General features: G+C 33.4%; 1 protein-coding gene across 4 annotated transcripts in view; it reads left to right on the plus strand.

Annotated features, from left to right (window-relative positions):
- The window catches only part of MTX2 (metaxin 2), a 62073-nt gene extending 41519 nt beyond the window's left edge, over positions 1-20554 (plus strand). For 3 of the 4 annotated variants that reach the window (XM_087435423.1, XM_004426659.3, XM_087435425.1), the window contains 7 exons: positions 4943-5015; positions 8628-8704; positions 10745-10837; positions 11343-11381; positions 11767-11892; positions 12973-13049; positions 20087-20554. In XM_087435423.1, coding sequence (XP_087291549.1) covers positions 4943-5015; positions 8628-8704; positions 10745-10837; positions 11343-11381; positions 11767-11892; positions 12973-13049; positions 20087-20270 — 669 coding nt within the window. In that variant the 3' untranslated portion in view covers positions 20271-20554. The remainder of the gene's footprint in view (positions 1-4942; positions 5016-8627; positions 8705-10744; positions 10838-11342; positions 11382-11766; positions 11893-12972; positions 13050-20086) is intronic. The other variant, XM_087435424.1, reaches the window with a different exon arrangement.
- The last annotated feature ends 1056 nt before the right edge of the window (positions 20555-21610 follow it).

A 21610-nucleotide genomic window follows, 5' to 3' on the forward strand; every position in this document is an offset into this window, starting at 1 on the left:
TCCTTTCTTGGCTCGCTTCAGAGCTGTTTTCTTAGGACTGCTGTTCATGATCATCTGGGAATTCTTTTTGCTTTTTTTCTTTGTTGGATCCCCTATTTTCTGGGTCCCATGTTCTTTTTTTCTTGGTTTATTATTTTTTACTTTTGTGCAGCATATTATTCGTTAGCTTCCTGAGAAAGGGCACATAGGAGATCAAATTTTAAAGAGCTTGCTTGTGTGATACTATTTGTATTCTGTCTTCACACTTGAGTGATACCCATGGCCACATGTAGATTTTTAGGTTGGCAAGATTTTTCCTTAGAATTTTGAAGGCCTTGTGTTATTATCTAGCTTTTGGAGTTGCTGTGGAGACATTCAGTATCATCTCTTTGCTCAGTCCTTTGTATGCTTCGCTGCTTTTCATTTTTCTTCCTTCGTTTTTTTTTCTTTCTCTTTCTTCTTCCCTCCCTCCCTCCTTTCCTATATGTCTAGCTTAGAGTACTTAACCTCTCTATACCTCTGTTTTCTCAGATTAAAATAGGGCTATTTGTTGTATTTACCTCATAGGTAAAGCCCTTATGCAAATACCTGGCATACAGTAATTGCTCAATAAATATTAGCCATTATAATTGTTCTTTAAAGTTGTCTTCTGCCCTCTGCATTTTCAGTTTCTTCTCAGTTCCTTTTTTGTGGTTTGTTTTGGCCCTGTATTTTATGTTTGAGGCTTTCCTCAAATATCTTTTGATCTCTGCTAACAATTTGTATTTGAGAGTGAGGCACTAAAAAGCTGATGCGGAGATGAGGGGCTTTTTGACATTGGGCTTCACTGTAGACTGATTGCACAGTGAGCTGCCATTTTTGTTGACTGCTATCCCACTCTACCCCATCTCCAATTAAACCATCAGTATTTGTAGGTCTTTTCTACAGAGAGATATCCTGCAAGTTCTTAATTTGACTGCCAAAGTTTGGAAGCTGAGAGGGAGAGGGGTGCTATGGGTCTCTTGAGTCAATGTGTATACTTTCCCTTAACCTTCTTCTCTTCAGTGTGACACGCCCCCACACACACACTTTGCTCTGCTTCGGTCTTGTGTCAGGAGTCTTCTCTGACTGGGTTTCTCCAGAGAATGAACCTCTGTTTTCTGCCAGATTGGGGGCAGGCTAGTTGTCTGATGCTTAAACAGACTTTCATCGAGTCCTCCTATTTTTAGTCCTTTACCTCACCTCTGCCTTCTGTGGTACTTGGTGCCTCCAATTTTGGAATCTTCCTAGTTTCCGTGATGCAGCTGTATTGATTTTCTCCTCTGCGTGCTCTCAAGTTTCAGTTTCCTCTGCCCTGCTAAATCTGCTTTCCATCTTACAAAAGTGAGTTGACATTTCTGGTCTGCTTTGGTCTCCTCTCCCATTTTTTGTGTCTTTCTGGGTTTATACATTTTCTCTTTCTTCACTTATTTTAGTAGATTTTTTGAGAGGTTGCAGAGATAAATATGTAAGTTTAATCTTTCATGTTTAACCGGTTATTGATGATCTGGTATTACTTTTTTTCTCTTTAATTTTTTTTGGAAATAAAAAATATACCGACACCATACCCCATTAATGAATTTTTTTGACATTAAGAATTTAATTTATTCAGTATGTTGAATACATCAACATATTAAATTTTGGGGTTTTAAAAGTCAGGTACTGGGTGTTATGTTCTGTGTGCGTGTGTGTGTGTGTGTATGTTTAAAAAATTCCCTACCATGTCATGTGCTTAGGTGGTCAGTACATTTGTATTCAAAGAATGAATATATTTATTGACTGTAGTTTTAATTTATTCATTCTTTAGTTCTTAGTTTTCATTGACCATTTGAGTGATTAGAGTTGCTCAGCAAATGAGTAAACCCTATATTAGTTCTTTTTGAAATTGAAAATATTATGGTGTTTAATGTGTCGTTGTCATTAAAAGTTGATTGATCAATTGCAAGGTTGTGGACACTGTACTGTTATGCAGGTTGTTTTTATAATATTTAGCCTAATCGCTTTCCGATGATGTCAGCCTCTCTTGCTAAGATGTCTTTCATGTACTGATTACCACTGTTATAGACCAACACTGTCCAATAAAACTTTCTGAGATGATGTAAATGTTCTGTTATTTGTGCTGTTCAATAAATACAGTAGCCACTATCCACATGTGGCTGTCAAGCACTTGAAATGTGGCTAGTGTGACTGGGGAACTGAATTTAAAATTTTATTCAACTTTAATTAATTTAAATTTAAGTTAAATAGCCATAGATGACCAGTGGCTACCATATTGGACAGCACAGTTATAGATCATTATTCTGATAGAATGTGCTAAGTTTTTGATTCAAATTATTTTATGTTGTCAATCACTTGAATAAACTAGTACAGGAATAACGTATGCAACTGAGGAATAGGACTTAGGCAAGTTATCCTAAATTTCACTATTATAATTAGAACTTCATGTTTTTGGATTTACATAAGAATTAAAACATGCAGATTCCTAATTCAGAATTGAAAATAAAGTGTGTTTTAGGTTGGTGTATCAAGCCTGTTATATTTGGAGTATTTGAGGTACTTTTGATAACAGATTGAAAATGAAAATGAGAGGTGAAAGTACTATTTTGGAACCTCTCAGAGATTTTCTTCCATCCTACAAGAGAAGGGAGAAATACTGTTTGAATCAAAGCCCGGTTTGGTTTTAGAGCTTTTGTATTCTTGAAGATGGTCATGGTAATGTTTTGTTTTGCATTTAATGTTTGGATGAAAATACTGTGTGACATCAGACTTCTTTGTGAACCACAGATTAATTCAGGAAATTTCTTTTGAATCTGGGATGAAGAATAATTATAGTAACTGCTGTAAAATTAATCTTTGGCTAGCCAGAGTTATGCCATCACTTGAGGTCCATGATGAGTTGAGTATTGTTAAATTGGTCAAAATTAAGTCAGTTATTTATTTTTTTTTGTGAGGAAGATCAGCCCAGAGCTAACATCCATGCTAATCCTCCTCTTTTTGCTGAGGAAGACCGGCTCTGAGCTAACATCTATTGCCAATCCTCCTCCCTTTTTTTTTTCCCCCCAAAGCCCCAGTAGATAGTTGTATGTCATAGTTGCACATCCTTCTAGTTGCTGTATGTGGGACGCGGCCTCAGGCATGGCGCGAGAAGCAGTGCGTCGCTGTGTGCCCGGGATCCAAACCGGGGCCACCACTTAACCGCTAAGCCATGCAGCTGGCCCAAGTCAGTTATTTTTAATAAAGAAGTTACAAATTCACAGGACTGGAAGCATGGCTTTGCAGAACATTACAATTTTGCTTAATCTTTTTTAGTGAAATATGTCTCTTTGGACTATTCATTAGTACAGTTACCACTATACATGTAGTCAAGCAAAATATACCGTATTTACTATTTTATGTAGTATTACGATTGTTAACTGACAACTAAATATTATTCAGACCTTCGAGAAGATAGATTAAGCAGTTCTTTCATATTCTTTTTTTTCTTCTGAAGGTCTCCATCCCCTCTTAGCCCCTCATTCTCAGCAGATGATTTCTCCTCCCATTTCACAGAATGTGAGCACTCCTTCATTTTCTTGTCCTTCTCAGGCTTATCAGCTTGTAATCACCATCACTGATTCCGACCACCCTTGCATTACAGTGGAAAAAGTGTCCTCTTTTCCTGACAAAAAGAGATCCCTCCACCCGTGCTCTTATTCCGTCCCTTTTAACCTTCTCCTGGATCTTGTATGTCAGTTATTCTACCAGTTTCTTGTCATTTCAGCCTATTTCCACTGCTTTTTTTTTTTCTATTTATGTTTTTACGAGTTCAACCTTTCTCCATCATTGGTACAGACGCCTGTGTAGTAGAAGGGAGTTTATCCTTCTAATCCCTTCTTCTTCTCATTCAGTCTTCTTGAAAGAGCTGTTTATATTTATTCTCTCTAATTCTTCCCTTTCTAGCAAACTGTGTTTAGCAAGCCTTCTACGTGTTGTTGATGCACGCTGAAGTTGGAGAACCACTATCCCGGTCTATACTTACGGGCCAATCAGGAAGCTCACTATTGTCGCTTTAATTGGGAACGCGGGTTATAGTATTTAGAGGACTCTTAGGGTGCACTTCACAGACACAGAGGAATCAACTTTTGGTTGGGTGAGGTGGTGTTTAAACCTAGAAAAGGTAATTGTTGGTAAATTAGTTAGGATTAGGTTTGACTTTGAGTGACAGAAAACCACAAATAGCAGTGGCTTAAAAAGAGAGAAGTTTATTTCCTTTTCTTATAAACATAGGTAATCCAGGTTTGGTGACTACATAATTATCAAAGAGCTAGGCTCCTTTACTCTTGTTGCTCTACCATCTCTAACACTCTAAGACAAGAAAGATGATGATCCTGTAAAGAGTAGTGGAATTAAGCAATAGCTGATAAAATTCAAACTTTAGTCATTGTTAAAGAAAATTAAAGCAGGGCCGGCCCCGTGGCTTAGTGGTTAAGTGTGCGTGCTCCGCTGCTGGCGGCCCAGGTTCGGATCCTGGGCCCGCACCGACGCACCGCTTCTCCGGCCATGCTGAGGCTGCGTCCCATATACAGCAACTAGAAGGATGTGCAACTACGACATACAACTATCTACTGGGGCTTTGGGGAAAAAGAAATAATAAATAAAGAAAATTAAAGCAATATACATAAAATAATATGGTAAAATAAATGTGGATAATTTACATTTCCTTCCTTAAATGTGTATAAATGCTTTAAGTTTCATACATTTACTGGTGTCTAAATCATATTGATTTTTTAGTAATGAAATGACATTTTATTTTTGTTTGGAATACAAATCTTTTACTTTAAATTGATTCTTTTCCAGTGAAGTGTTACTGTCTGAGCTCTTAAGTTTGGAAAAGAAAGAAAGAACAAGTTGTGTTCAACTATGTATATACTTTCACTAGGCTTACTGTACTTCTCTTGATTTACAGGCCTTTTTGCAAATGTGTAATCTGCCTATCAAAGTGGTTTGTAGGGCGAATGCAGAATATATGTCTCCATCTGGTAAGTGTGTTTTTTTTTTCTCTGTTAATATTCTGCATTGATAAAACTGCAGTGATAGTCCAGTTTGAACTTAGATTTTTAAAATGCCTATTGTTTTTTTGTTTACCCTTTGAGGAATTTTCCCCGGGTTTTGTAAAGTAACAGTTGCAAACTTGACAATCTTAGGGTGGGCATGTCACTCCATTTCAACTCTGTAGTCAGAGATGGTTCCTGGAAAGTTATGGAAATTGTTTTAAATAGTAAATATTAAGAAAATACATAATCTCAGATTTCCCCAGTCTTATTTACATAGAACTGTTTCCTTTCAGAAAACAAATTTTAATATTAATGAATCCATTCATTATTAAACACACTTCCCTACATTACGTTCTCCCATTATACAGATGGAAGAAGAGAGACTGTGGAATAATTAAATTAACTTGTCATAGATCTTAAAGTCATCTCTGAAGGTTTTTGGTTTCTAGTTCTTTCTTTTTGTTTTATTTTATTTTAATAGGTTTTAAGATACTTTTTATTAAGGTTTTAGCCTTTCTGCTATTTTTTTAATAATCAGTATTGCCTTTTCTGTGTGACGTGTGTTAGTAGATTAGAGTACAGTTTTAAATAAATATGATTCAGATAATTTTTAGTGTAAAAATATAGTGCCAAAAGGTGATAGATAAATGTTAAATAGGATTGGTATGGATTATAGCTATGGTTTTGCTGGAGCAATAATAACACATAGAATCACTCCTTTATGTATAAATAAATCCATTGAATGTAACTGATTGCCATAAGTGTGTTACATTGCTTTTGGGGACACACTTATCTCTCTCTTCATTGTAATGATAACTTAGGAATGACTTATGTTAAATATTGTTTTCATCTTAAGTTCTTAAGGGTGAATATCAAATCTATGAAGACACTCTCTTCGTACACACTGAAAATTCTATATGAATATATCTACATTTATAGGTTTATGAATATACATTTTAAAACATTTCTGTAAGCGAATTTCTAGACCTATAAATGTAGGCATATTTTAGATTCTTGAAGGCCCTTAATTGACTCATTTTATATTAATTTTATGCTTAGGTTTTATAAACTTTACTGAATTCTGGCAAAATGAATTGTATTGCGTTCTGTCCATCTTTTTCTTCTATGTAGTCATATAAAAAGAGTGTAGATATACATATAAAAAGGTTAGTGATCTAACACTAAAGCTAATGTCTTTGGCAAATTAGAAGCCATATAATTCATCCACTCATTTCCTAAAATCACCTAGGTAGACATTTATCTTCTTTTTGTTTTTTTTCTGAGGAAGATTTTCCCTGAGGTAACATCTGTGCCAGTCTTCCTCTATTTTGTATGTGGGTCACCGCCACAGCATGGCCACTCATGAGAGGTGTAGGTCCGCGCCCAGGAACTGAACTCGGGCCGCCAAAGTGGAGCGTGCCGAACTTAACTACTAGGCCACAGGGCACGCCCCAATATATCTTCTTTTTATAAGCTGTGAAAGACAAACAGATAAATATTATAGAGACTACAATACATACATACCTTCATAGGAGGAATCTCCTATAGGTAGATGAAAATGGCACTTTCTATTATGATATTTAAATTTCATCTTATCTCTAGTTATTATTGTCTTTCATCATATGATTTAGGGTGATCAGGGCAATGTGTTTTATTTGCTTGATGATCTTCTCGTGGTAGATTTTTAAAGCAGAGAGCATCATGGAATAGTTAAAAGACCACTTGGCTAAGAGTTAGGAAATATTTTCTCTAATCCTTCTGTGATTTTGTCACATATTAACAGTTTCTTTGGGAAATTTTACTTCTCTTCTTTGAGCCCCAGTGACTTCATCCATAATATCTGAGGTGGTTGGATTAGATGACATCCGAGGTCCTTTCTGTTTCTAATATTCTCTGAATCTACAGACTTGCTTGACAACATCTTCTTGATTTCTTTAGAAATAAAAGTTCTAAAAATGATTATTTTGCCTAAAATGAGAAACAGGGCCCCTCAGTTTTTTTTGACATTTGACTCATGCTGGAGAATAACTGTCTCACTGTGCTTTTCCCTGGTACCTGCAATAATAAGGATATAACATTGGCCCTGCTTTAAGTCAGGCTGGTGACAGAAAATATTATTCACTTCTAATTTGTTGCCTTGATTTTTATATATCTCTTTATATTTAGAGAGATATGAGTACTCAATTGACTACCCACACTGCTTCCCTATTTCACAATCTACCAGTGCTCACTGTATTTTTAAGAAAAGAAATAAAATACAAACTTTCTTCCAAGAACTCCAAACTGGATATTGAAAATGAGAAATAGACTTTGCTCTCAAAATGTCACACCCCAAAAATCCCCTTCAGTCCAGGCATTCATTCACCAATAGTTGTCATTCTCAGATCATTTTATCTTAGGAGACCTACACTATTTCTAGCAGTATAGTAGTTACAAAGTTAAAAACATTAAAAAACAGTATGACCTAATGCTTATCCAGATAGGAAATTCTTTTCTTTTTTGCAAGATTTATAAAGCAGTAGAAGAAAAGAATGCAGAATTCAGAGTTTTTATATTGGTAAGATGGCAGTGTCTTCTAAATACATCTATTTAGAATGTATTTCAAATGTATTACATCAAAAAGCCTGCCTTTCCTTTGTCATGTGTGTTATCCTATGGACGCAGATGAGGCTTTTGGTGGTGCTCTACTCCTCATCCATTACCCTCAGGCTGAATGAGCCAGAGAAGAGGGAATCTATTGAAAAGGACCGTGAAGAAGCCTGCTGTTAGTGTGAACTCTATTTGAACTAGGTCTGACAGCAAGTTTCATCATCTAGTTTTTGGGGTAAACTTTATTGCTATTTGGAAACTATTTTGTTCTCATCATTTCTGAGAATTTCATCAACTATTAGAATTTGTAAAAATGAAATATTACTTTTTTAATGTAACATTTATTTAGAGAAGCCAGTTTTTATAAGCATAGTACTTTGTCTCCTCTTTTCCTACATGTGTTGGGAACATACTTGGTATTATAATTCATAAAGTAGCATACCTTCAAAGATTGTTAATTTTCTTAATTCCTAATATTTTTGAGTCAAAGAAATTTATTAGTGCACCGTTATGTGCTTAAAATATTGACCTTAATGGGTATCTGAGATTTAAAAGTGGAAGCTGTAAAAAGAAGTCTTCTTAAATGTAGTCTAAAATATGGATTGAGTTGTACTCTGAAGAGAAAGCCCAGTTAAATGACTTTGAAATTATCAGTGGTCATGAACCAACGTCTAGGCCTGGTTCGTGTAATTTGAATAATTAGTATTTACTGCTATATAGTGATTTGTTTGTATTAGCTCTGAAAAGGGAATATTGTGATCTGTTATTATACACAAATGAGAACTCTAGGAGTGAATCTCCTTATTCCTTTTTCTTTTGTTTTAAAATTAGTTAGTAATCAGTGTTTAAAAATTTATAGAATTTAACATAGACATTTAACTGATTTTCAAAAGTTATAGTTTTATGAAATCTCTGTATTAATAAAACACATCTCAGTTTTGTGTTAATTTCTTATTAGCACAAACTTTAATTTACTGAAAGAGTTTTCATATTTTCTTTTCTCAACAGGTAAAGTACCTTTTATTCATGTAGGAAATCAAGTAGTATCAGAACTTGGTCCAATAGTCCAATTCGTTAAAGCCAAGGTAATAAAAAAGATATTAAGTGCATTTGATCACAGTTACTCTTAAATAAGTCATTCATCATTCTTGAGTGTCTTACATTTACATTGATTTTAATCTAGTTTTATAAAATGCCAATATAAACTACTGGAGAAATATTTCTAAAGTCTAAGTTTTTTTTTTCATGATGTAAATCAATGGCAAAAGAGGTAATTTGATCTTTACAAAATAGTAGATAATTTTCTAACTTATGCTTATGAGAATTTTGATCATAAATGAAAACTGTAGGTTGTTATAAAATGTCAGGTTAATCTTTGAGAAGGGAGATATAGGATATGTTTAGAAGTTGAATGTATTAATTTATCCGTTTGAATTATTCAGTTTAGATTTAAATAATTATCAGAAGACAATCCCCATTAACATTTGGGGGAACATCCTTCCAGACTTTTCTCTTTGCATATATAGCAAAATATAGATCATACTATTATGTTATTTTGCAACTGCCTTTTAAAATCATCAATATATTTGGAAATTCTTCCGTGTTAATGACTGTAGATGTATAGATATACATCATCCTTTTAAATTGTTATACAGTCATGCGTTGCTTACAGACAGGGGTACATTCTGAGAAATATGTTGTTAGGTGATTTTGTTGTTGTTTGAACATCGTAGAGTGTACTGAAGGGGAACAGAATTTGCCACCCCAAAATGTGTCTCTTCAACATGAGGATTATTTTAGGTTGACTATTTTTAAGAAATGAAAGACTTAAAAAGTTTTTCTTGTTACCTCCCCCTTAACTGCCTAAAAGAATTCAGATAACAAAACCTGTTTCAGGAAGCTAGCTGTCACCTTAGCATTACATGAACTAGGTGATAGACAGGGAGAAAGAAACCTAGAAGAGCCTGATTGTTGGGCTCCTTTCTGTCTTCTTCTGTTTCTGTGTGGACAAACACTTGTTTTTCAAATATTGGCTCCCTTTCACCTACCTGTGAACTGCCTTCTTTTCCTTTGATGTCCCTGACTCTCCCCACCCCCAGCATCTTCTTTTCTCTTTAACTGAGGATGGTATTTTAGGTGAGGGCTTCTGCCATTTTGGTGAGTTACTCGGTTTTCCTGCATTTCTCACATGTTTGCATGTTATTAAACTTTTGTTTGTTTTTCTCCTGTTAATCTGTTTCATGTCAATTTAATTCTTAGACCAGCCAGAAGAACTTAGAATGGTAGAGGAAAATTTCTTTCTCCCCTATAGTACTTAGACAAACCTAGATGGGATAGCCTATTACACACCTAGGCTGTATGGTACTGATCTCATGGGACTACTGTTGCTTATGTAGTCCATTGTTGACCAAAACGACATTAAGCGGTGCATAGCTGTATAATATTCTAGTATATGCATGTATTACAGTTTATTTATTTATTTATTGCCAATTTTTTACTGTTATTGAGTGCTAAGATAAATATTCTTGTATATACACCTTTGTACACTTGTCAGATTATCTCCTTAGGATAACTTCCTATGAGTGATATTGCAGTGTTACAGGGTGTGCATTTTTAAAATTGTACAACCGATTGCCAAATTGAACTAATGGTTATACCATTTTATGCATCGACTCATTACTATAGTGTATTAGAATTAAAAATTAGTGTCTATTTCCCTATACCTTTACTAACATTTTTTTCACATTTGACCACTTTATAAGCAACACTTGTCAATCTTTTGGCATTTATTTTATTATTAATAAAGTTAGTTCCTTAAAAAAACAAGGTTTACTGACCATTTTTGTTTTCTTCTTTTGTGAAATAATTGACAATGTAATTTTGTCCATTGAAAGATACACTTTTATAATGACAAATAAACACTACTTATTAATATTTTGTAGCAATAGCAGAGTATTAACTATTTTTTCATATAAAATAATTTTGTTTTAGGAGGCATTTTGGAAATTAATCTATTGAACATTTGTAGTAAAAGCATTGATGTTATATTACTTGGTAGTAAGATAACTGAAAGTTTTTGTATATTTAATATGATGCTCTTTTAAATTTTTTTAAATTCCCTTTAGGGCCATTCTCTTAGTGATGGGCTGGATGAAGTCCAAAAAGCAGAAATGAAAGCCTACATGGAATTAGTCAACAACATGCTGTTGACTGCAGAGGTACAATAGAAGATAATAGGCCTTGACAATAAGCTTTTTCTCTCATAAGAGATAATCTTTCTTATGGATTATTTTAAAGTTATTGAGAAATAGGAAAATAGTCAAGCAATTCTAGGGCTAGGATGGTTACCCAAACTAGATACTTGGTCATTATCTTTGAAGAAGTTGCCTGACATTTTCAGTTCTGGTTTTTCTGTTTGTAAAAAGAAGTGATTCTTTCCCACTCACTATTTTACTTTGGCCTTGTGAAGTTTACTTAAATAATATCTGTAAAATACTTTAATGGTATTTAGAGATGTCGTGTATGAATAAGAAATATTTTTATAAAGTACTACCGTTGAGTTTGATAATTCTGTATAGCAACATTAGCCAGGAAAAAAACAACCTTCACATGTGACTTTTATAAAATTGGCTTATAAAAAATTACCATGGCAAGAAATAACTTTCTTTATCCATTTTTCTCTTTGGTATTCTAAAGTTTTAGTGACTGTTCTTTTGTTCCTAGTTGTATCTTCAGTGGTGTGATGAAGCAACAGTAGGGGAGGTGAGTGGTTCTGCAGCATTTATCTTAATTAAAATTTAATGAGAAAACACTTTTGCTCAGAATCCTAAGTCCCTGCTCATAAATGAAACATTGCGGTTTATACCATTAGTGGTATAGTTTTCACTTACTTTAATTTTGCTTGCACATACATTTTAGGGAAGCTGTGTGTCATTGTTTGATATAACTGGTTGCAAAGTACATAAAAGTTTATATATTTTTAAAGGGAATGGTTTAAAATTTTAATTTTTTAGATTGCAAGCTATGTGTTTTTTTCATATTGTTCTATTTGTGTTCTGAAAATATATTTCCCTTAGAATTCTATTTGTAAAAACAGGCTTTGTTTTTAGAAAGAATCATATTTTTAAAAAAACTCTTTTTGCTTTAGATTACTCATGCTAGGTATGGATCTCCTTACCCTTGGCCTCTGAATCATATTTTGGCCTATCAGAAACAGTGGGAAGTCAGACGTAAGATGAAAGCTATTGGATGGGGTAAGAAGACTCTGGACCAGGTCAGTTCAGATCGAAGTTGACAGAACCCTCAAGTTGAATGCATTAAGAAATTCATTTTTTTTATTCATAGTCATTTAAAAAATCCCAACATAATAAAAATTAACAAAACATTTGCTCTTATTTTCTCTGGCATGAAGTAATTTTATTTGTTTTATAAAAATCACACATGGTTATTGTAAAACAAATGATATAATACAGAAAAGTTCAAAAAGGGAATAAAATTGCCTGAAATCCTACCACCTAGAAATCACCACTGTTAGCTATTTGGAGAACATTCTTCTAGATGTCTCTTAATAACATTTTCCTTAAATGAGATCATATTATACCTACCGTTCTATAACCTGATTTTTTTTCTGTTCAGCAATACATCGTGGGCATCTTTTAAGCCAGTGAATACAGATCTGCAGTATCATGGCTTAAAAAAAAAAACGCTGTTAAGTACAGTGCTTAAAATATCTATTTTTCTTTGGTCTTAAATTTACCGAAGTAGCAAAATAAAAAATATATATATATCTTGTCAAGGTCACGAGTTTGAGCATCATTAAGCTAATTAATGTCTCTTTTCCAAGGCTACCCCTAGTCCTAGCTAGCCAACTTACTGATGTATGCCATTGGCCACAAGGGGGATTGAGTAATTGAATAGGGATGGAGTAAATAAAACCCATCTTCACTAGTGGGAAAACAACTCAAATGCTTTTACTCATGGTGGGTCAGCAGTGTCATCTTTATGGGGCAGATTTTTTTTTTTTATATATGTAAAGTCATTTGAATATGGGTTCAGGAAGACATTTTTGTAGGGAGTAGAGTTTTGAGATAAAATCTTTCTTGGTAGTAATCTTTATAAGTAGCTTAAATGTACTTGCATTTAAAGAAAATTTGCTCTCAAAATTTCTTCCTATTTCTTATATAGAAAGTATTATTACATACTATATGTGGTCTATAGTCTTTTTTAAATATATTATAAAAGGTTACTTAAATTTATATTTCTGTTATAAACTGTGATACAAATTAAGTTTTAGACACATTTTATTGTTTTGCTAATTTAAATATTTTTCTTTGGGGTCTGTTGCCTGTGTTAGGTCTTAGAAGATGTAGACCAGTGCTGTCAAGCTCTTTCTCAAAGACTGGGAACACAGCCATATTTCTTCAATAAGCAGTAAGAAATTTTATTTTTTTTTTGTTAATTTCTTTTCTATATTGTTAGGTTACAAACTTATTTTATCATAGTGGAATTGTTTTATCAAGAAATATTTATGAAAAGATTTAGTTATATTTAAGTTCATTTTTTCCCTCATTACACATTTACTTAACACTTTTTGGGTGTCAGGCACAACACTAGGCTCTGGGAGACAGATTTCTAAAATGTGGTCCTTGCCATTAAGAATTTCTCTTAAGGGCAGACATGTAAACCAGTCATTATTGTGTGATATGAGAGAGGATCTGCTAGAGGTATTTAAAGTGCTGTGTATGGAACTACAACATCTTAACAAAATTCTAAACTTGCAAAGTACTATTAAAATATGAAGTGTAACCATGTTTGTCTATAGCATGATACCCTGGAGACTAGAAAAGTGAATAAAACTAAACAATAAAAAATACTGTTGGATGGACAAACACTATTATGAACTTATCTTTTCAAAGTTAATGAAATATTTGTAAAGCACAGAAATGAATATAATGGCTATAGATTAAATAAATATGTATATGTATGTAAATTGAGTAGTTCATGTTTCATTAAGACAGATTTTTTTGGTAATTGGGAAAAGAACATCTAATGTAAGCAAAGAATGAATTTTCCTTTTTTTTTTTTAAAAAAGTAATTTTAATATATCAGAATCAGCTATCCTGTGATCCAGTTTAAGATAGGTTTAAATTAGCATTTTAATCTCAATGATTTGCTTAGAAGTTCTAACTTTTTCTTGGCTTTTTAATAAAAATTTCTTTCTTTTAGATTGATAATTTTTAAAAGGCTTTATTTGCTATTATTTATTATATCTTTATAGGCATTCATCTTCTATAGCCATATCATCTTTTGGTAGAAATATTAATATTTGTAGCAAAATTGACTATGATGATAGCTTAGAAATATTAGTTATATTAATATGTGCTATATATAACTGATACTAAAATAAAATTTGGGCTCTGTTGATCTCTGAAGCAGAAAGGTCATAGATTTCAAACCATGGAATCCTGGTAGGTAAAGCTTCTACAGCTATGTTCCTGTTTCTAGTGATGTTTGCTATGAGGTTATTTGTTTAGTCTCTAACACAAAAGAAATGTATCCAGGGGCCGGCCCGGTGGCTTAGCGGTTGAGTGCGCACGCTCCACTACTGGCGGCGGGGGGTTCAGATCCCGGGCGTGCAGCGACGCACCACTTCCCCGGCCATGTTGAGGCGGCGTCCCACATACAGCAACTGGAAGGGTGTGTAACTATGACATGCAACTATTACTGGGGCTTTGGGGGAAAAAAAAAAAGGAGGAGGATTGGCAATAGATGTTAGCTCGGAGCCGGTCTTCCTCAGCAAAAAGAGGAGGATTGGCATGGGTGTTAGCTCAGGGCTGATCTTCCTCACAAAAAAAAAAAAAAAAAGAAATGTATCCAGATGTTAGTATTATGTAGTTCCTTTTCTTTCTGATATAGGAATTCTTAGGAGTTGAAAAGCTCAGAAGGGGTATGGGGTATGTTTCATTGTTCAAAGTGCATCATTCTGTGTTAGGAGTTAGTTTTGTTATGCAGGCTGTCTTCATGGGAGGCCAGGAAAATAGATCTAACTTATTTTTCTCCTCATTTAAACTTAATTTCAGAGTTAGTAATGACTTGTGATTCGGTGGAAATATCAAAATATTTTTTTCTTCATAAGGGTACAATTATATTTAAACTTGTAATCAAAAATTCAAAATTTAGAACAGACACAAAACTCAAGGTTGCTATTGAGGAACTCTTACCTAATTAAGATGTAGGTTTTTGAAATAATTTTGCCTTATATGAGTCTTAGACAGATAAACATTTTTCCCTAACAATTATGATTGAAAAATAGAATAGATTTAATTTTTAATTTTACTCAATTGTTTAATATTAAAATGCAAATAAGCTACATTTCGGAAAAAGTAACTTATACAAATTTTCATTTTGTTGTGGCAACATTTTTCTCATTCTTTTCTTACTTTGTGAGACACTATACTTTAGTGAATAGAGCACTGGCTTAAGTCAAGATATATGGTATTGGATTCTAAGTCTGGGGCCCTGGATTCTGTTCTTGTCTCTAACATATACCAGACTTTGGCAAGTTTTGTTTTTCCCCTGTGTATTCTGCCCTTACCCTCAAAAATTAGAATGAAATTTTCTTTTAGCTTACCTACTGGGGATGTTTAGAGGACTCATGAAAGAAACCCAACAGCTTTACTTGATGAGAGAAAGGAAAAGAGTAGTTGAGGGAGAGATCTTGCAGCAAGAATAGTAATTGGGAAAAGAGGACAAAGAAGCTAAATGGTGGAAAGGGAAAAGGAAAGTGAATTTGAAAAAAATTAGAAATAATACAAGGTAGATACTCACATTGGTGGCCTTTTTATCCTTCATAATATAGTGTTGGTAGCTTTTAAATATTTAAATCATATTTTAGAAATGCAGCTAAAACAAAATCTGTGCTACCTGTGGCATACATACTGTCTTGCTGATGTGGTATCTGTTAAGACAACGACACAAATACTACTAGGTCATTTTTTCCCTTTCACCTGGTGAGTGTGAACTTGGAATGAACAACTAAAACTTTGCTTAAAGTGATATTTTTACGTCACCTTTTTAATAAAGGGGAAAAAAGAGTAGAAAAATATATATATTTTTCTAAATGTAATCATGATAGAAAGAGTTATACTGTTCTAAAGCATTTATGAGCTCCTTGTAGGTCTGTGTGTTTTCCAAACAAAACCTGTTAGCTAGCAGAAGCTCAATAAATGTTGGTTAAAACTAGATTAAATTGAATGAGAAATTGGAAAAGGAGTTCAATTTGAAAAAGAAAAAATACTGCTATTAATCATTAAGTAAATGGTAAAATTTGAAAATATACCTTCATATACTGACAGGAAAGTATATTGAAGAAATGGTGCAAAAATTATACTTGGAAATCTTAAGATGAAAAATTTCAAGGAGGAATAGGATTATATTGAGGTTTATTCAAGTAAGAAATCACCAGTTAAGAAAATTAAGGGGTATTTGCTCAAAAATATCCAAAGGTAAAATATAGAAAAGGTTGATGGCACGGGGCTTGATTTACAAGCTTGAATGACGGTCCTAAAGATCAGTGATTGTTGTATAAAGAAAGGATGTGTAGATGACTTCTAGTAGTATGAAAACATGAGAAGTTAATAGTGTAGTGGGGGAGAAATTAGGGAACACTCAGACAAAATTAATGTTTTTGAAACTAGACTGACTATGAAAGGTATCAGAAAGAAATATGAACTCATAATAAAGAAAGCCAAAAAGAGGAATACAGAGAAATTTTATGTGGGAAAGGTTAGGAAAATATTCATATTTTATGGTATCGTTTTTCTTTTGATATTCAAATGAAAGAATAGTAGATAACCAATGGATGTTAGCAGAACCTATTGCGATAATCGTTTCACAATATATGTAAATCAAACTATTATGCTGTGTGCCTTAAACTTATACAGTGGTGTATGTTACTTCTTTCTCAATAAAACTGGAAAAGAGAAAGAATAGTAGATAACCAACAAAAATGTGGAAAGATTGGTAACACAAGATAACATTTTAGGCTAGAACATTTTTTCTAGTAAAAAGTCTATAATATAAATGCAAATAATATATATCAAAGATATCGAAGGTCTTAGGAGGAGAGTTACTCTCTATATTCAAATTATAATCCACAAACCATTTAGTAAGCAGAAGGGTGGAAATGTTATGTTTTCTCTCCATGTGGTATAGGAAAAGTAGTTAAAACTGGAGGTACGTGAAGATCTTGGCTTGATTAAACAATTCAGTAGAAATATTGAGTAAAGTGTATTTTTTTTTCTGTTGCACATATGAGTTGCAAATATTTTCCTGAGTTTATTGCTTTTTATTTTTAAAGTCAGGCTTATTGTGGTATAATTTACATATAGTAAAATTGACACCTTTATGTGTATAGTTCTGTGAATTTTAGCAGTGGTATGCAGTTGTGTAACCACTACCAGAAGTGTACTTTTTAAAAAGAAAAAATTGTGGGAATTGGTAATTTATATGTCAGAGTCAATTACTATAAGTAGTTGCTGAAATTTTTAAGGATTACAAAAAATATGCATTAGAAGTTATGTGTGTGTGTTTTGTTTGATTTAGTATATTGTATTCTACTTCCTGTTAGATGTTCTAAAGTAACTTACCACCAAGTTGCTGTCTTTTTATAACATCAGATCAATTTTTGTATGCTCGTTACCCATATATAGTTCAGCACCTTTTGAGTTATGTGGATATGTATTTGCAACAAATAACATTTTGACCACCTCAGGGGTATTTCTAGACCACTCTAGTTTGAACATACATTCATAGTTGAACTCATTCAGGGCCTTCATTTATTGATAAAGAATGCTCATCTACACTACTGGAAGCTGAGTCAGGGAATATATTCACCTTTTTTAGGCTCTAGTACAAGACACAAAGGGTAGTTAACTCTAAATAAGGATTAGGAAAATAAATCCTAAATTGGTAGGTAAGAGATATCTTTTAAGAAACATGTTTAGGAATATGGAAGAGTTGGTGTTCATATTACTTCTCACAATGTGCATCAGCTCTACGTTTATCCACCTTCTATATCCTTGGTTCTTTTCAGGTATCCATTTGTTAATGATTCTTCATCTGTAATGACAAGATCATGATGCTGTCAAGTCCAAGGACACTTGTGATTTTTTTAAACTATCCTCTTGGCTGCCCTCTTAAACATGGCCATAGACTGCACATCTGACTTGATTAATACTTTATGAATGTGTCAAAAGATGGGAGGATTTGAAAGAATGTGAATAACTATTACTGAAAAATTAAATATCCTTCACACCTTATTTTATGCATTCAGTCAGCAAGTATGGATTCAGTTCCTTAGATACTTTGCTAAGAACTGGGGATATAAAGATATATGCAGTGTTGCCTTTAAAGAACTTGGAGTATAATGGGGGGAACAAGTTAAGTAAACATAGTTATAGTGTGGTATGAGAAGTGCATCACGTTTTTATTGATTCATTCAACACATTTATTGAGAACCTACTTTGTGCTGGGCATCATTCTAAGTATTGAGGACACAGCAAGAAACAAGTAGACAAGGTCTTGGTAGGAGGAGACAGATAATTAACAGCAAATATTAGATAGTATTAAGTGCTGCATGGAGAATTAAAATGGGATCACATGATAATAAGTGACTGTATGTACACTTTAGTGTGGGTGGTCAGGGGAGGCTTTAAGATGTTTAAGTAACATTTAATAACATTAATAACATTTAAGTGTTATTCTAAAAAACAAGAAGGAGCCAGCAATGTAAAGTCAAGGGAAGTGTGTTCCAGGTAGCAGGAATAGTTGGGTCAAGGCTCTAAGATGGGCTTGAATCTGTTAAGTTCCAGTGGAAGAAGCAAGGCCGGTTTTGGTTGTGTGTTGAGAAGGCTGAAGAGGTAAGCAGGGGCCAGATCATCTAGGCTTTCTTTGTATGCTTCCAGTAAGGAGTTTGGCATCTTAGTGTTAGTAGAATGGAAATTCATTGGAATATTAACATGCTTGGAGTGGTATGATCTGGTGACATTAAAAAAAATCACTCTGGCTACTATGTGGAGAATGAGTAGAAGCAGGAAGACACATTAGGAGGCTATTGCAGTGGTCCACGTGAGAGATAATGGTAGCTCAGGCTAGGAGATAAAAATGGAGAGAGAGATAAGTGGTGGCATTCAGGACATTTTGGCAGTTGTGTCTCACTGGACTTGCTGATGGATATGGGAGGGTGAGAGAAGGAGGACTCAAGAGTAACCCTGAGATTTTTGGCTTGAATAGCTGGGGGGATAGTGGTGCCTTTTATTCTGGGAGGATGGGGAGATGTGCATGTTTGAGATGCTTATTCAGCATTCCAGTGGAGATGTTATGTAGGCATTTGAATGTATGATTCTGGAGTTTAGGGGAGAGACTGGGACTGGAGATAAATATTTGGGAATTAGTGGCATGAAGAGGTATTTAAAGCCATGCAGCTGCCTGAGGTCATTCATCAATAGTGATCAAGGCCACATAGCTAGTAAGTAAGTGGCAGACTTAGGATTCAAACTTAGATTTGATGGACCCCAAAATCTATTCTGCCAAACCAGATTATTGCAACTTATTTTCACATTTAGGTGGGCTAACATGTTTTCTCAAAAAATTTATCACTATGAGCCTGACAGCAATAATTAGTTCATAATTATGATGGTATTTTCTCCTTTGAGTAATATTTTACTAGTAATTATTTTAATATAATGTAGATTGGTGATGCCCCATTTATAGACCATTAGTAGTGAGGTAGATACATTTTATTTTTTTGTTGGTGATATATAATTAAAGGGAAAAAAACCCTAGAAAATTTTTTGTTGAAGCTATCTTCATCATTATGTCTCCTTCAGAAAGCTAAGTTACTTTAAAATTAGTAAAATTAAAATTAAATCATATTGTTAATATATGATTGGGTAATCAGGTGTTATTTTGTTGTCCCAGCACCACAGTGAAATCCTCTGCTTCGACAGCATTTTGTTTATGCATCTATTAAAACTCTTACTGAATTGTGCTATGGTAATTTATGCATTGTGTCCATGTCTTAGAATATTTTTCTTGTTTTTATATCTCTGGCGTCTGGCATAGTTCCTGGCACATTGGAGACATGCTGTATTTATTTAGTGAATAAATTAATGAGTAAAATGAATATAATCAATTATACCAATTGTGTTAACACATTTAAATGATACTACTACTTGAAGAGGCAAGTCACACAACTAGCAAATCCTAGTTTAAAAGATTTTTTTTTCATATCTTATAACAGAAACTCCAAGTTAAAACAATAAATTCTGTCAAGTTGGGGTAGGATTTATTTCTTATGTGACTTTTTCCTTTTAAATAGATGAGTAAAACATTTTAAAAAATAGTGTATATTCTACTATATAAGTTAAACACTATTCATGTTACTCTCATTTCTACTTTTGTTTTAGGCCTACTGAGCTAGATGCACTCGTATTTGGCCATCTGTACACCATTCTTACCACACAGTTGACCAACGATGAACTTTCTGAGAAGGTGAAAAACTATAGCAACCTCCTTGCTTTTTGCAGAAGAATTGAACAGCACTATTTTGAAGATCATGGTAAAGGCAGCTCATCTATCAGATTGTCTTAGAGTTATGTGTTAATTTAGTTATTTAAAAAAAATTAACTTTTGAAATATATGTTACTTGAATGATATAATTGATAATGGTATCAGAATTTTAAAACCAAAAACACTGCTTTTCAAAACCTCAAAACAAATTATATAATGTATCCTACACGTGCTTTATACTATTATTTTGTGTACACATTAAAATAATGTTAAATGATATCATTTGTTATGTTGTACTCTATATCTTGAAATTTTTGTTTTCTTGAAATATGTATGCATATAAAAATAAAGCTCAAACAACTGTATGATTGATGTATTTACTTTCTTTTGATCTTTCTGAAAGCCACTCTCAGAGCTTTATACATGGAATAAACAGTCTGTTTTCTAAGGCAAGTAATTTATGTTCCATACTCCTAAGATTATTTTACTAGATACGTGATGAACCTGGTCATGGGAAAAATGTTCTTAACAAGTATGCACTTAGAAAATGTAAATGATTGCAAGGTGATTAAATCCTGGAACAGATGACCATTTAAGAGCATTCTTCATATCTAAACTTAATTGAATTTAAAAACATTTCATCAGAGCAACTATAATTTATATTTGATAAAGGAATAGTTTCAAGGACTTTATCTTTTTGAAACTTCTTTTTGAGACAAGAATATTTTAATAATGCTGTTTTATTCCTTTTGTGGGGAAGGGAGGAGAGTTTTCATAGAGGTATCAACAGGAATTTATATATAAGCATGAAGGATTATATGTTGTATCCCTTTCAAATTTTCTAATTTTTCATATAAAACCTAGGATGCTATAGAGAGTCAGATGTAAAAATCTTTTCTTGAAAATGTCTAGAATAATAGTACTTATATATTTTCTTTTTATGTACTAGGCATTTTTAACTCATTTAGTCCTTGCAAAAACACTATGAAGGTTATTATCTCCAGTTCACAGAAGGGGAAATGGAGACACAGAAAGGGTAATACCTTGCCAAAGGTCAGAGAGTTAGTAAGTGGTAGAGATAGAGTTGGAATTCAAACCTAGGCAGTATGGCACTTGTTTGACTTTTATTGAACTTTTTTCTTTAAGATTATAGATTTATACCATATAAGGGATATATTAGGTTCTCCTGAGTCTAAATCCCATATAAACTTGGGGTACTCTCTTTGGACTGTAGTGCTATTTATTACAGTTTTCCTGAACAAGTTTTGTAATGTGTAGTAGTATTAAAATAAGAAATCCCAAGTTATTTATGTTTTTGCACATTTTTTTCTTCTGAGGAAGATTTGCCCTGAGCTAACATCTGTTACCAGTCTTCCTCTTTTTTGTATGTGGGCCGCTGCCACAGCATGGCCACTGACGAG

The sequence above is a fragment of the Ceratotherium simum genome, chromosome 9 (genome assembly GCF_057802395.1).
Source record: "Ceratotherium simum simum isolate JZ-2026a chromosome 9, ASM5780239v1, whole genome shotgun sequence".
Lineage (NCBI taxonomy): Eukaryota > Metazoa > Chordata > Mammalia > Perissodactyla > Rhinocerotidae > Ceratotherium > Ceratotherium simum.